Source organism: Capsella rubella, unplaced genomic scaffold, assembly GCF_000375325.1.
Source record: "Capsella rubella cultivar Monte Gargano unplaced genomic scaffold, Caprub1_0 scaffold_1, whole genome shotgun sequence".
Classification (NCBI taxonomy): Eukaryota; Viridiplantae; Streptophyta; class Magnoliopsida; order Brassicales; family Brassicaceae; genus Capsella; species Capsella rubella.
In genome coordinates this window covers 725,839-738,122 of record NW_006238923.1, presented here as the reverse complement: position 1 = coordinate 738,122, position 12,284 = coordinate 725,839, and the positions used below count along the sequence as shown (strand labels likewise).

The window sequence follows — 12,284 nt, the reverse complement described above, 5'->3', positions numbered from 1 at the left end:
CACGTTTCCAATTTTTTTGAGTTTTTTTCATCCACTGCTGCTACTCTAAAAGAATATTTTCTTCTTCTTTTTTTATCTCATGAGGAAAAAAATAGTGCATTATTCAAACATTCCTTCCTAGCTATGCTTATTCTGATGCAAAAAAAAGAAGTGAAAATGTTATCGGTAATATACGTTTTGATCTATCTTTTGTATCATCCGGCGCGGAGTATTATATTATCTGTTAGGGTTGTAAAAAATTGTCTATCGAGAAAATTAATGATGAGTACGTACGTAACCATACTCTCTTAGCTTAAGTTATTTATGTTTATCGTAACTTTCCTAATAAGTATCATTTATAGATTCGACGTCCTCGTACGTTTGTTATGCTCGTGCGAATATAAAGTCTACAAACTCGAAGTACAGATATTATATATGAAGTTATGAACCAAACCAGTTTTAGGGCAATGTACAGATATGAAGTTATGAATCAAACCATTTTCAGGGCAAAGTTCATATATATATATGGGAGATACATGTGAGCAATGGAATCATTAAAATACATCTACCAATTGAAGCAAGCACATATGAATCAATTTCCTTTTGTAATGAGACTCATCAAAATAATATATATGTTGTAGTTGATAACATAAGTGGAACGATGAGGTTGTAAATTAGTTTATTATGTATATCCAACAGAAGAATTAAGAGAGAGAAAAAAACACGTAAAATAAACTTCTTTATAAATCGCATTGAAAGCGTCAACTGAAGATATGTGATACAGTTCTCTATCCTAATTGCTAACGTCGTAGTATAGTTGGAACTTGGAAGTAGTGTATTAGAGCATGCACTTTTTGAGGGAAATATCAAAATTTAATGATCACGTGAGGTTTTGAGTACTAAATTAATCAAATTTAAGTTTCCATTCTCGGGAGAATTACATGATAATATATAGGTATATATATATATATATATATATATATATTAGCGTATAATGTATATAAGATTTAAGGATTTAACCATATCATTATGGATTGCGATGGTTCGGAGAGATTGGTTCTCTTTTAATTTCTTGTCGGTCGAATGATCCGAACGTACAGAAGGAGCATCTTCCTCGTGATCTCTCTTCCAGCTTGTACGGCATAAACGACACTAATTAATGGGGGTAATGGCTCTTTCATGGTATATATATATTATGCTATTAATATAACTAATATAATTTCAATGTGTACGCATATATTGATATGTTGTTTCTTTTAATATATATGATGATGATTTATTGAAAAATCGAAAACGAGATAGAATCTTTGTTGATTGTGGTTCTCTTTCTGATAGGCTCTCCAATGTTCTTCAACTTTTCTCTTGTTCTGTCTTTTCAATCTTCATTTATTTTGCATATTTACTCCCAGAAAAAAAAAAACAAATCGAGACAGATATATTTAATTTTGTTCCTATATAAACCCCCAATGTTTCTTCAATATAATTCCCCCAAGTGGATTTTTTTATATTGAATTTAGGGTTTAAATTTATCCAAATTTTATTGAAATAGGGCTTGGATAACTGAAAATAAGTGTTTAGAATCAAAATACAATTCAAAAATCTTCAGTTTATTCTTTAAAAAATATTAGATCAGGTATCAATCTGAACAACATCAAAAGTATAAAGCATCAATTAAAAACAATATAGGGTTTAAACAAGCAATTCATGTAAAATAAGAGGGGCTGACAGTAATTTTTACGAAACGAAGTTCCTCTATAAATAATACCACTGACTTTGCTTGATCCAGACTTAAACCAAAGTCTCCACATTACTTACAACGAAATACACACAGAGGGTTACTTACATTAATACACACGTAGACTCAGACGATACCAATGGAGAAGATATCAAATTTGTTAGAAGACAAGCCAGTGGTGATATTCAGCAAGACCTCTTGCTGTATGAGTCACACGATCAAGTCGCTTATATCTGGATACGGAGCGAATTCAACGGTGTACGAGCTAGATGAGATGTCTAATGGGCCAGAAGTCGAACGAGCACTGGTCGAGCTTGGGTGCAAACCGACCGTGCCAGCTGTCTTTATAGGACAACAGCTCGTAGGTGGTGCAAACCAGCTTATGTCTCTTCAAGTCAGGAACCAACTAGGTTCGTTGCTCCGAAGAGCTGGAGCCATATGGATTTGAGAGACTTTCAATCCCAAATTAAACGCGTAATGCCTTTTATTTCGAGATGCATATATACATACAGCTATATATTATTATTTATCTTTTAGTATAGAGTAAACATGTATATATGCCTCAAACACCTCGAGATATGATCAAAAATGTTTGAAGCATATGTATATTCATATATAGCTAGGTGTAAGTACATGAAGAAGATCAAAAAGAAGAAAGACGCAGTTTGATAATTTCTCTTTTGTGTTATGAATGCAATCGCAATTGTTTAGGAATAAAATCTTATTTTCATGATATGTATTTACGTATAAAGTGATCAGTTATGATTATGCCTTTGTGTTTTGCTGAATTTTGTAAGTTATAATATGAGAGTATGCTGGCTCTCGGCAACATGCACATTCTTTTTGTTACAAATCTTTAGTAAAGACCGGACAAAACACCATCCCTCACATTTCACAAACACAACTGTATAAAGCTATACATACACACACAATCTCTTATCAAACTCCCCAGCATAAAAACCCATTCACTATACAAAGTGAATAAAAAAAGACTGAAATCTGAAGATTCTATGTTTTCTTTAAAAATCAAGAAACTGAGTGTCGTCTTTTTCTCTGAAACAAGAAACGACTCTCAGAACTTGCCTTGCCACTGAAGGAAGGTTTAAGACTACTAAAACTGAAAAGAGAATTGAGTTTGCTTATCTTTTTAGCAAACGACTTGAAAAGCTTAGTCCCTGGATTAGATTTCACGAGTTCTTGTTTGATCGAGATGTGATCTTTCTCTAGATCCGTTAATCTCATCCTCATCCTCGCAACCTCAAGCTTTAGCTCTCTGTTTTCTCTCCTCACCGACGCATAGTTATCTCTTGGAGATATCGCTCCACTCCCTTGTGATCCAAGAAAAACAAGCAAACAAACAAACAAAAGGCTTTAGACTACTACATTAGATGGTGTTACACTATAAGAGGGTCTGAAAATAGGTGTAAGAAGGTAATTTACCTGCTCCACTTCCTGACCGTTGAGGAAACTGATGGCAGTTGCTGCTGAATAGAAACTGAGTAGGACCAATGCTGCTGCTCATTGCGTTTCTGAGTCTGATCTGCTCAAAGTACAACACTTGTACGGCCATTTGTACAGGTAATCTCTCGTTTTGAGCCGCATGGCTACAAGCTTCTTGTGATAGTTTCTGTGAATCTATCGTCTTACAGAGACGGTAACGCTCTGAATCCTTTATATTCGGATGAACCTGTCATAAAGAAAAACCTTATACTGTATATGAGTTTTGGCAATTGCAAAGAATGTAAGAAAGATTGATGATTTTCTTACTTTGAGGTAAATGTCAACGGCTCGATAGAGTCCATCACTGATGATACGAGCATGGTCTGGTAAGAGTTCTGCTAAAGCTATAAACTTCGAGGTCGTGAGATTTGGATCCATAGCTATCTCTGCTAGATAGTTATCCATTAGCTTCGATACTTTTAAGATTGAGCTCTGTTTTGGAGACCCGGGACTGTCGAAATCGTAGATCATCTCTGTTTCGTCTCTAAATTGAAGATGATGACGTTGTTCTTCTTCATCATCGTCTTCATCGAGGTTCAAGAATATAGAGAAGATTCTCAAGATAGAATCGATGTCGTACATGGTGCTGTTGATTCCGTTGGGATTTATGGGAATCAAGACGTCTTCGAGGATGGCTTGGTCCAATTGCAGACCGATCCTTCGTTCTAAATCTGATCTACAGGATCCTGAAGAAGCGGATGATGATGTTGCGATTACCATTTTGAGAAGACTTGAAAGGAACGCCATTGGAACAGAGCTTCTTCTTCCTTGTGTTGGAAGTAACCTCACTATTGTTTCCACAATCAGTCGCTGTTTCTTCTTACATTCCACATCAAGAACCCTTTCTTTCCCCAGTTTCGGATCTCTAACGATTAGCCCTTGAAGAGACTTATTCGTGTAACTTATCAGAATCTTGCTGATCACGTCTTGTCTTAACCCTTTAGACTTAACCGCAGAGACAACTCTCTGGAAGAAATCAAGATTTAGAACAGCTAACGACTTGCCCCACCAGTCTAATGGAGTTTCTGGTTCCATATTCGTACCCGAGAACGTATAATCAAGCTTTAAAAGACCCGAGGTTAGCTGTTCTTTGCAGGCATTGTTGGCAATAGCTACGATTAACCGATTCACCAAGTTGAGATCTTCGGAAACTGGGATTAGGGTTTCGCAATGATGTAGAACGATGATGGAATTAGAAATACTGGGGAAGATTGTCTCTTTGAAGAAAAGTTCTGTTTTGGTAGCGAGATTCTCCTCTGAGAAATCCTCTGTCATCTCAAGATAATGAGATGCACAACGGAGCTTAGCTATGTTAAGAAGGTTGATTTCAATGTTGATTCCATAGCAGAACTTAGCTGCGAGTTCAAAAGCCTCAGATCCGCCAGGAGTATTGGGGAGACAAATATTAGAGACTTTTGGATCCGCCAGAAGCTTTCGGATTTTCCCACTCCGAGACACAAGAGGAAACTGAGAAAAGGAAGACAACAAGTAACTTCAATACAACTCAAGAACAGAGGATACTCTGTTTCAAGGTTCTTGTGTTTGCTTTTTTACCTTATGGAGACAGAAACTTGAAGATCCAACTTGAACTGTAAGATCACTAGAGACATCGGATATCGGCCTGGGAAAACAGATAAAAACTCATTAAGGTTACGAGAATTTTCAATAAGCAAAAGGATTTCTGAAAATTATGAATGAACGGATCTGTGTGGACTTGAATTTGACGATCATATAAGAACTGCTTGTGTGTTCCATGACTCCGACGCTAAAAATCCTAAGATAACGTAACAGTGAATTTATCGCTAATAATAGTGTATTAATTTTCCTGGTTTTGAAGACATTTTTTAGATTCACAAGGGACCTTTAAGGTTTTGTCTACGTCAAACTTTCTCAAATGAAGACAGAACCAGATGACTTGTTTATGTACGGATATGTTTCACATAGATACAAAAACAAGATGAAGAAATTATTGGTTTCAAATGAACCGTGGTAAGACTTTGGAAAAGAAATAACTTGTGGCTACAGATCCACATCACATACAAGATTGAATCTTTGGCTGAAATATCATCACAAAGAACAAATGTTTAATTCGTTTTCTCTGACAGTGTAAACAAATATGTGAATGCAGACAACACAAGAACCATAGTTTTCACTAAGATACGTTTGTTTGGTAACAATTATTGGCAAAACTGTTTTTTTTTCTTTTTTCTTTTGGAACAAAGTATATTACCATTCAGAGGCATGCCTGATGCTTGAATTGAGACGGAACCCTCTCTTTCCTGTGAAAGCTGGCTTCACTTCTCCGACTGTAACAAGTCCCATTTTCCCTCCTCTCCTCTCCTCTCCTCTCCTCTCTCTATTTCTTTCTCTTATCCACACTGAACAAGAAGAAGAAGAAGAAGAAGAAGAGCTCTTTTGGTTGTGTAATTGTAGTGAATACTGTACGTAGTTAATGACGCGAAAAAGGTAGAGAAAAGGGTTTTTGATTAACCGGGTTAAATAATTCTACTAATTACGTGTAAAGCTGGGATCATTATGAAGTTAGTGAAATCAATGCATGTATTTGTATATATATAGATTAGTTGCTAGTAGTTGTCCTTTGAGGCATTTACATCCATTATTATGGGCTAAGGTTTCTTCTATCTTTCTAATGTTGAGACCTATGGTCCGTAATGATTATGTCCACTCTTGTTTGCCCAAAATATTATTAAGATGATCATTAATTTGATGTTGCTATACACACTGTATTACTACTGTTTGTCTGTTAATTTATCTGTGGATTTTATAATGCAAAGTTTTAATTAAAAGGAACATGTATGCGATTTGATGAAACCAAGCTTTAAGATTACTCCATGCTTTTAATTTGGAAAATGTATTGTTTTGTGTGTGGTCCAAACAAAATTAGGGCCTTTACTTTGCTTTGGTCAGAAAAATAAAATAAAAGAAAGAATTAAGAAAGCTGTAGTAGTGATTCATAATAGTGATTACACCGATTGAGATTTATATTTTAGCTTTAAGGCTGTTTATGTAATGATGTTAAGCTGATCGATTTTCTCGAGCCCCTCGAAACCTAATTTTTTTTTTTATATAGTTTTTTTCATGGTAATTATGATTAACTAACACTTCATGATGGATACATATGATAAGTCTTTGTTGTCGAGGTTGATCAATAACTAATTACTACTCGTATTCATATACCAAACAAATAGTGTTACTATTATGATCGGGCAAGTGTACATACATAATCAAGGTTTAGTTTTGTTTCGAGTTTTGTTCGTTTCTGGATCTCTCACGATCGTTGAGCAAGATTAGCTGATTAGGGTAAATTTTAAAAGACAAAATTATTTAAGGTATAAATCATAATCACTTTTTTTTGTTCAACGAATCATAATCAGATTATGTAACTTGAAAATAAAGAAAAATGTTGTTTTTTTTTCATCAAATTGATTAATAATTAATATGTTGGAATTTGTATTAATTTTTAAAATTTTGCTATATATAGAGATAGTAATAGTATAAGGATTTTTTTTTTTGTTAACCACGCATTAATTAAAATATTACTTCTTGATTGGTAATCAATTGGGAGGGAAAACATTTTTTTAAAAAAGCTTCCGAATCAAGTGATTTGATAAAACGAACAAGACAATTTGCTTAATTACAAGAACGCGGAATCTTAATTAAAAAAAACGAGGAAAATGATACACATAACACAAAGAACTCATTTTACATGTTGGAGAATGCTGGCCAGTTTTGATGGTCTTGCACAATTGCGTCAAGGCCATTGGATTAGCTCGACACAATTCAAAAATATTAACAGATTATTATTATTTTATTAATTTTGACATAATAATTATGAACAACGCAATTAGTTTTTTTTTTTTTTTAAAGGAAAAAGGAAATGTAAAAAAAAAAGGAAAAATTTGCTTATCATCGTCCGTCCCGAGAGTGTCATCTGATCCTCTTCCTCGGTTAGCGTACTGTGAACATACATACAGTCTCTTTGAATTGAAATCTCTTCAGTGCGAATCTCAAGCTTTTCTAATGGAAAATTAGGGTTTCTTTTTGTTTCCTAAACTGTAATTGGGAATTCGATTTGATTCCGTTGGAATGGTGGAGAGACGGAATCCTCTGGTTCTATCATCCACCAGAACTACACTCCGTTCGGTGCTCAATTCGTTACAGCCCGTCTCTTCCGACGGCGAACGAGTTCCGAATCACGACTCGTTACGAGGGAACGTTAGGCTGTCTGCGGGCATTCTCCGGTGCCCCGATGATGCCAAATTGGATGACTCTGCATTGGTGGGACTCTCCACTCAATTGCTCAAGAGACTATCTATCAACTCTGGTTCTTTGGTAAGTCCCTTTGCAGAATTGTTTATGTAGGAAGATGTTTGTAACTGTTGATGTTAACGATGAGTATTTGTAATGTTAGGTTGTTATCGAGAACATTGAGATAGGCATTCAGCGGGTTGCCCAAGTTGTTGTACTTGATCCTCCCAACACGCTGGGAGATGCATCTGTTACTAGAATTCCTGTTCATACGATGCTTGTCTTCCCCACTTATGATTTGATGGCCCAACAATTATTATTAGATCAAGAGGTTGCTTACTTGTCCCCAATGCTAGCTTTTAATCTTAGCTTGCACATATCTTGCCTGAAATCCCTCGTCCATCAAGGCAACGGGGTCTTAGACAAGTATTTTGAAGCTAAGTTTGACGAGGAGTTATTCGAAAAATCTGGCTCACAGATTGGTTTGGATTTGGAACCTGTGTCCAAAGTTCCTGGCTATGCATCACATCTGAGAGTTTCTTTTGTTAAAATCCCCGAGTGTGGTTCCATTCAATCCCTGAAAGTCAATTCATCATTTGAAGCTGAAGAGCGACAAGGTTTAATAGATTCCGCATTGCATAAGTATTTTGGAACTGATAGACATCTGTCAAGAGGCGATGTGTTTCGCATTTACATTGACTGGAATTGTGGTTCAAGTATATGCATTCCATGTAGTCAAAGGTTGTGCTCCGAAAGCGACGACTTTATATATTTCAAGGTAATTTTGTGTTTTTTTTTTACTAGGAAAAGGCTCATTTTGTCCAGAACTTATTGAAATTTTAGTTGCTCTGCGCAGGTCGTTGCGATGGAACCTTCTCATGAGAGGTTTCTTCTAGTCAATCACTCCCAAACCGCCCTTGTCCTTGGAGGAACTGTCTCTTCTGGTCTTCCACCAGATTTGCTGGTATCTAGATCAAAGGTTCCTATCCCCTTACAGGAGGACATAGTAAATATTTTGGCATCAGTGCTTTCGCCACCTCTCTGTCCATCAGCACTTGCCTCTAAACTCAGAGTTTCTGTTTTATTGCATGGTCTTCCAGGTACGTTTGCTTCTATTTCATTAACAATATTCTTCACCTTCATATCTCTTCTTAAGTGTTAAACTTTATGTGGAGAAATTTTTTAAGGAAAGACTAGGAAGAGACTTGTTTTTGTGTTCCCAATTAGTGATTTGGGAGAAACAAAAGTTTTTTTACGTTTGATTGACGCATATAAATGAATCAGGTGCTGATAGCTTTTTGTATCTTATGCTTGTCTAAGGGTGCGGGAAGAAAACTGTTGTTAACTATGTTGCTAGGAGGTTGGGACTGCATGTAGTTGAATATAGCTGTCACAATTTATTAGCATCATCTGAAAGGAAAACATCTGCTGCGTTGGCCCAGACTTTTAATATGGCAAGAAGGTAAAAGGGCTTGTTTTTTTTTACTTCTTCTTTCAGATATTTCTTTTTCGTTCTATACACAGCGACATGCTTTATGCTCTGCATTTAGTAAATGACTGTATTTTGTGAAGTGAAAATTACTATACCTTCATAATATTGGTAATTACTGAGCTCTTTATTCAGGAAACGTATTTTATCACTAGCTTTGTGAAAGCCTTGTTTTCATTTGGTTTCATTGTCACAGATATTCACCAACGATACTTCTGCTCCGGCATTTTGATGCGTTAAAAAATCTGGGCTCTCAGGATGGTTCAACGGGTGATCGAGTTGGCGTGTCCTCTGAGATTGCATCGGTTATTAGGGAACTCACTGAGCCAGTTTCTAATGGTGACTACAGTTCCATGGAAGAACACTCAAATAGCAATATTGTAAGATTTGCATTTCTTTCCTTGGTTCTTCATTTCCTGAAGTTTCACTTAAGTTCACTTTTCAAATACCAAATTGGTGTCGCATTATGTATCATTGCTAAGCTGGCAAACAACTCGTAGTGTTAGACCTTTTACCCTATAAAGCATCTTCCCTATCTTCATAAGCAGATATATGATGTTTTTTAGGGCTTTAATAGGTAAAGAATAATAAATCTTGATTTCAAGAATCCATCCTTGCATGATGCCTTATCTGTATATCTGCTAATGCAGTCTGCAGAAGAAGTTGGGAAGTTTAGGGGACATCAAGTGCTGTTGATCGCATCTGCTGAAAGTACGGAGGGTCTTTCTCCAACAATCAGGCGTTGCTTCAGCCATGAAATACGTATGGGCTCTTTGAATGACGAACAGAGATCAGAGATGCTGTCTCAGTCCCTCCAAGGTGTTTCTCAACTCCTTAATGTATGTGTGTACAACGTTCCATAATTTGAGTATTTGTGTTTTGATATTGATACCAAATCCAATTATTCGTCTATTATCAAACTATATTTAACAACTCCAGGCTTGATGCTTAGATATTCTCACATTGTAGACCAGCTCAGATGATTTTTTGAAAGGATTGGTGGGACAGACTTCTGGCTTCCTTCCTCGGGACTTGCGTGCTCTTGTAGCTGATGCTGGTGCCAACTTATTTTTCAGTCAAGAGTCGGAGACCAAGAAATTTAATTCTCTGTCAGATAATCTTAGTGGAGTTGATGTAGTAGACCAGGCAAGCCAATTAGGTAACAGCAGTGAGACATTAACGAGTAAGGAGGACTTTGCTAAAGCTTTAGACAGGTCAAAGAAGAGAAATGCATCAGCCCTTGGTGCTCCTAAGGTAATATAACCACATGTTTTTTTCTGTGGTTTTTCGTGTTTGCTTTCCTATTTATGAGACAGCTCTGCTTAACTGTTACTGGAGATGTAGATAACTTAAGGTTTATTTGTATTTTCTAGGTTCCAAATGTGAAATGGGATGATGTCGGTGGACTTGAGGATGTGAAGACATCGATATTGGACACTGTTCAGTTACCTCTCCTGCATAAAGATTTATTTTCGTCTGGATTGCGTAAACGCTCTGGTGTGCTTCTCTATGGCCCTCCAGGAACAGGGAAAGTAAGTAAGCCGTTTTTGTTTGTGACTTTTAGCGTCTGTTAATAGTCTGGCTTTGGCAGTTAAATTTGTGGTTTATTGATTGAAATTTGTAGACTTTACTGGCAAAAGCTGTGGCTACAGAGTGCTCCCTAAATTTCCTCAGTGTAAAAGGTCCAGAATTGATCAACATGTATATTGGAGAGTCAGAGAAAAATGTTCGAGATATATTTGAAAAGGTAATTTATTTTTCTTCTTCCCTAGAAGAAGCCTAATGAATTTATGTGCATAATTTTTAAAGTAATGTGTTTTCTTAATTGCAGGCGAGGTCAGCCCGGCCTTGTGTGATCTTCTTTGATGAGCTTGATTCTCTTGCTCCAGCTCGAGGTGCTTCTGGTGATTCTGGAGGAGTCATGGATCGAGTGGTCTCTCAGATGCTTGCAGAGATCGACGGACTCAGCGATTCTTCCCAGGATCTATTTATCATAGGGGCAAGCAACAGACCTGACTTGATTGATCCAGCTCTTTTACGACCTGGCAGATTCGACAAACTTCTATATGTTGGAGTCAATGCTGATGCGTCTTACAGGGAAAGGTTGCGCATTTAAACAATCAAAAGCATGATTATTGTTCAGTGACAAAAAATAAAGAAGCTCCCTGATTCTTGTTTTTTACAGGGTCCTTAAAGCACTTACTCGGAAATTTAAGTTAAGCGAAGATGTATCTCTTTATTCAGTAGCAAAGAAGTGTCCCTCTACATTCACTGGCGCCGATATGTATGCATTGTGTGCGGATGCTTGGTTTCAGGCAGCTAAGCGCAAGGTGAGAGAGAGAGAGAGAGAGACGGTGGACACTTTAAAACTATATAAGTCTCTAATATTCTCTGTAAAAGTTTATTTAAATCAAGTTCTATATGCATACTTGGCAAATGCAGGTCTCACAATCAGATTCAGGGGATTTTCCTCTAGAAGATGATCCGGATTCAGTTGTTGTAGAGTATGTTGATTTTATAAAGGTAAAAAACCCTCCATCTACTCAAAAGAGTTGCCATTTTCATAGTTGGGTAGAAATTGTAAGTTGGTTTGATTCGGTTTAGTCAGTGGAAAAGTTCTATGCCGAAATAGAATCAAAGTTTTGTTTGGGTTGGGTTTTGTTCGGTTTAGTTCGAAGCCAAAAGTTGTGGTTTCTGCTTTCCTGAGAGATCTCCGGTTTCATATGTTATAATCATTCTCACTCGTCTGTCTAGGCAATGGATCAGCTCTCGCCATCTCTCTCCATAGCTGAGCTTAAGAAGTACGAGATGCTTCGAGATCAGTTTCAAGGCCGTTCGAGCTAAGCCTCTCAGTAGAAGCAGCACTCAAATGACATTTTAGATCCAAATCAGCATACAAACTATAGAGCTGCTGAAATCTTATTGCCTGTGATATAGGAAAGCCATACCTCATCAACCTCTAAAGCTCTATGAACTCAATACCTTTGAATAAAACAGTTAGGTTCGTTATTGTGTTATTACATGTCTGTTGAGTTGATTATATATGTGATGCAGACATTTCATAATTTTTTTCCAAGAATGTTTCCTCGAAACAGATTTGTTGATTTGATTAGTCAGTCATTCCAGCGCAAAATTAAAGTAGTCATCAAATATGTAAAAAAAACTTTTCGAATCAAGATTTGGTTAGTAATAATAGCAACAAAAAAAAACCAATTATTTGTATAAATTTGGTAAGAATGGGTGATTATTTTCATGTAACAAAACGAGATTAAGTGCAAATTAATAAGACAAGCCGTGACATCACTATCACGT

The 12,284-nt window shown here is 36.5% G+C and overlaps 3 protein-coding genes across 3 annotated transcripts; 2 read left to right on the top strand and 1 right to left on the bottom strand.

Moving 5' to 3' along the window:
- Positions 1-1,791: 1,791 nt before the first annotated feature.
- LOC17900404 (monothiol glutaredoxin-S1) lies at positions 1,792-2,439 on the top strand. The gene has a single exon (XM_006303458.2). The coding sequence runs from the start codon at positions 1,854-1,856 to the stop codon at positions 2,160-2,162; it is 309 nt and encodes a 102-aa protein (XP_006303520.1). The 5' UTR covers positions 1,792-1,853; the 3' UTR covers positions 2,163-2,439.
- Positions 2,440-2,543: 104 nt separating this feature from the next.
- LOC17897498 (BTB/POZ domain-containing protein At1g03010) lies at positions 2,544-5,595 on the bottom strand. The gene is made up of 5 exons (XM_006306952.2): positions 5,445-5,595; positions 4,769-4,835; positions 3,482-4,681; positions 3,155-3,401; positions 2,544-3,042 (listed from the first exon to the last, which is right to left on the bottom strand). The coding sequence occupies exons 1-5, from the start codon at positions 5,534-5,536 to the stop codon at positions 2,741-2,743; spliced, it is 1,908 nt and encodes a 635-aa protein (XP_006307014.2). The 5' UTR covers positions 5,537-5,595; the 3' UTR covers positions 2,544-2,740.
- A 1,545-nt stretch (positions 5,596-7,140) lies between these two features.
- Positions 7,141-12,081, top strand: LOC17897064 (peroxisome biogenesis protein 6). Its single transcript, XM_006304435.2, has 13 exons — positions 7,141-7,567; positions 7,647-8,261; positions 8,340-8,583; positions 8,804-8,945; positions 9,169-9,352; positions 9,623-9,811; positions 9,942-10,226; positions 10,346-10,504; positions 10,597-10,719; positions 10,804-11,075; positions 11,158-11,302; positions 11,415-11,495; positions 11,727-12,081. Exons 1-13 carry the CDS (start codon positions 7,322-7,324, stop codon positions 11,814-11,816), a joined length of 2,775 nt encoding a protein of 924 aa, XP_006304497.1. The 5' UTR covers positions 7,141-7,321; the 3' UTR covers positions 11,817-12,081.
- Positions 12,082-12,284: the final 203 nt, after the last annotated feature.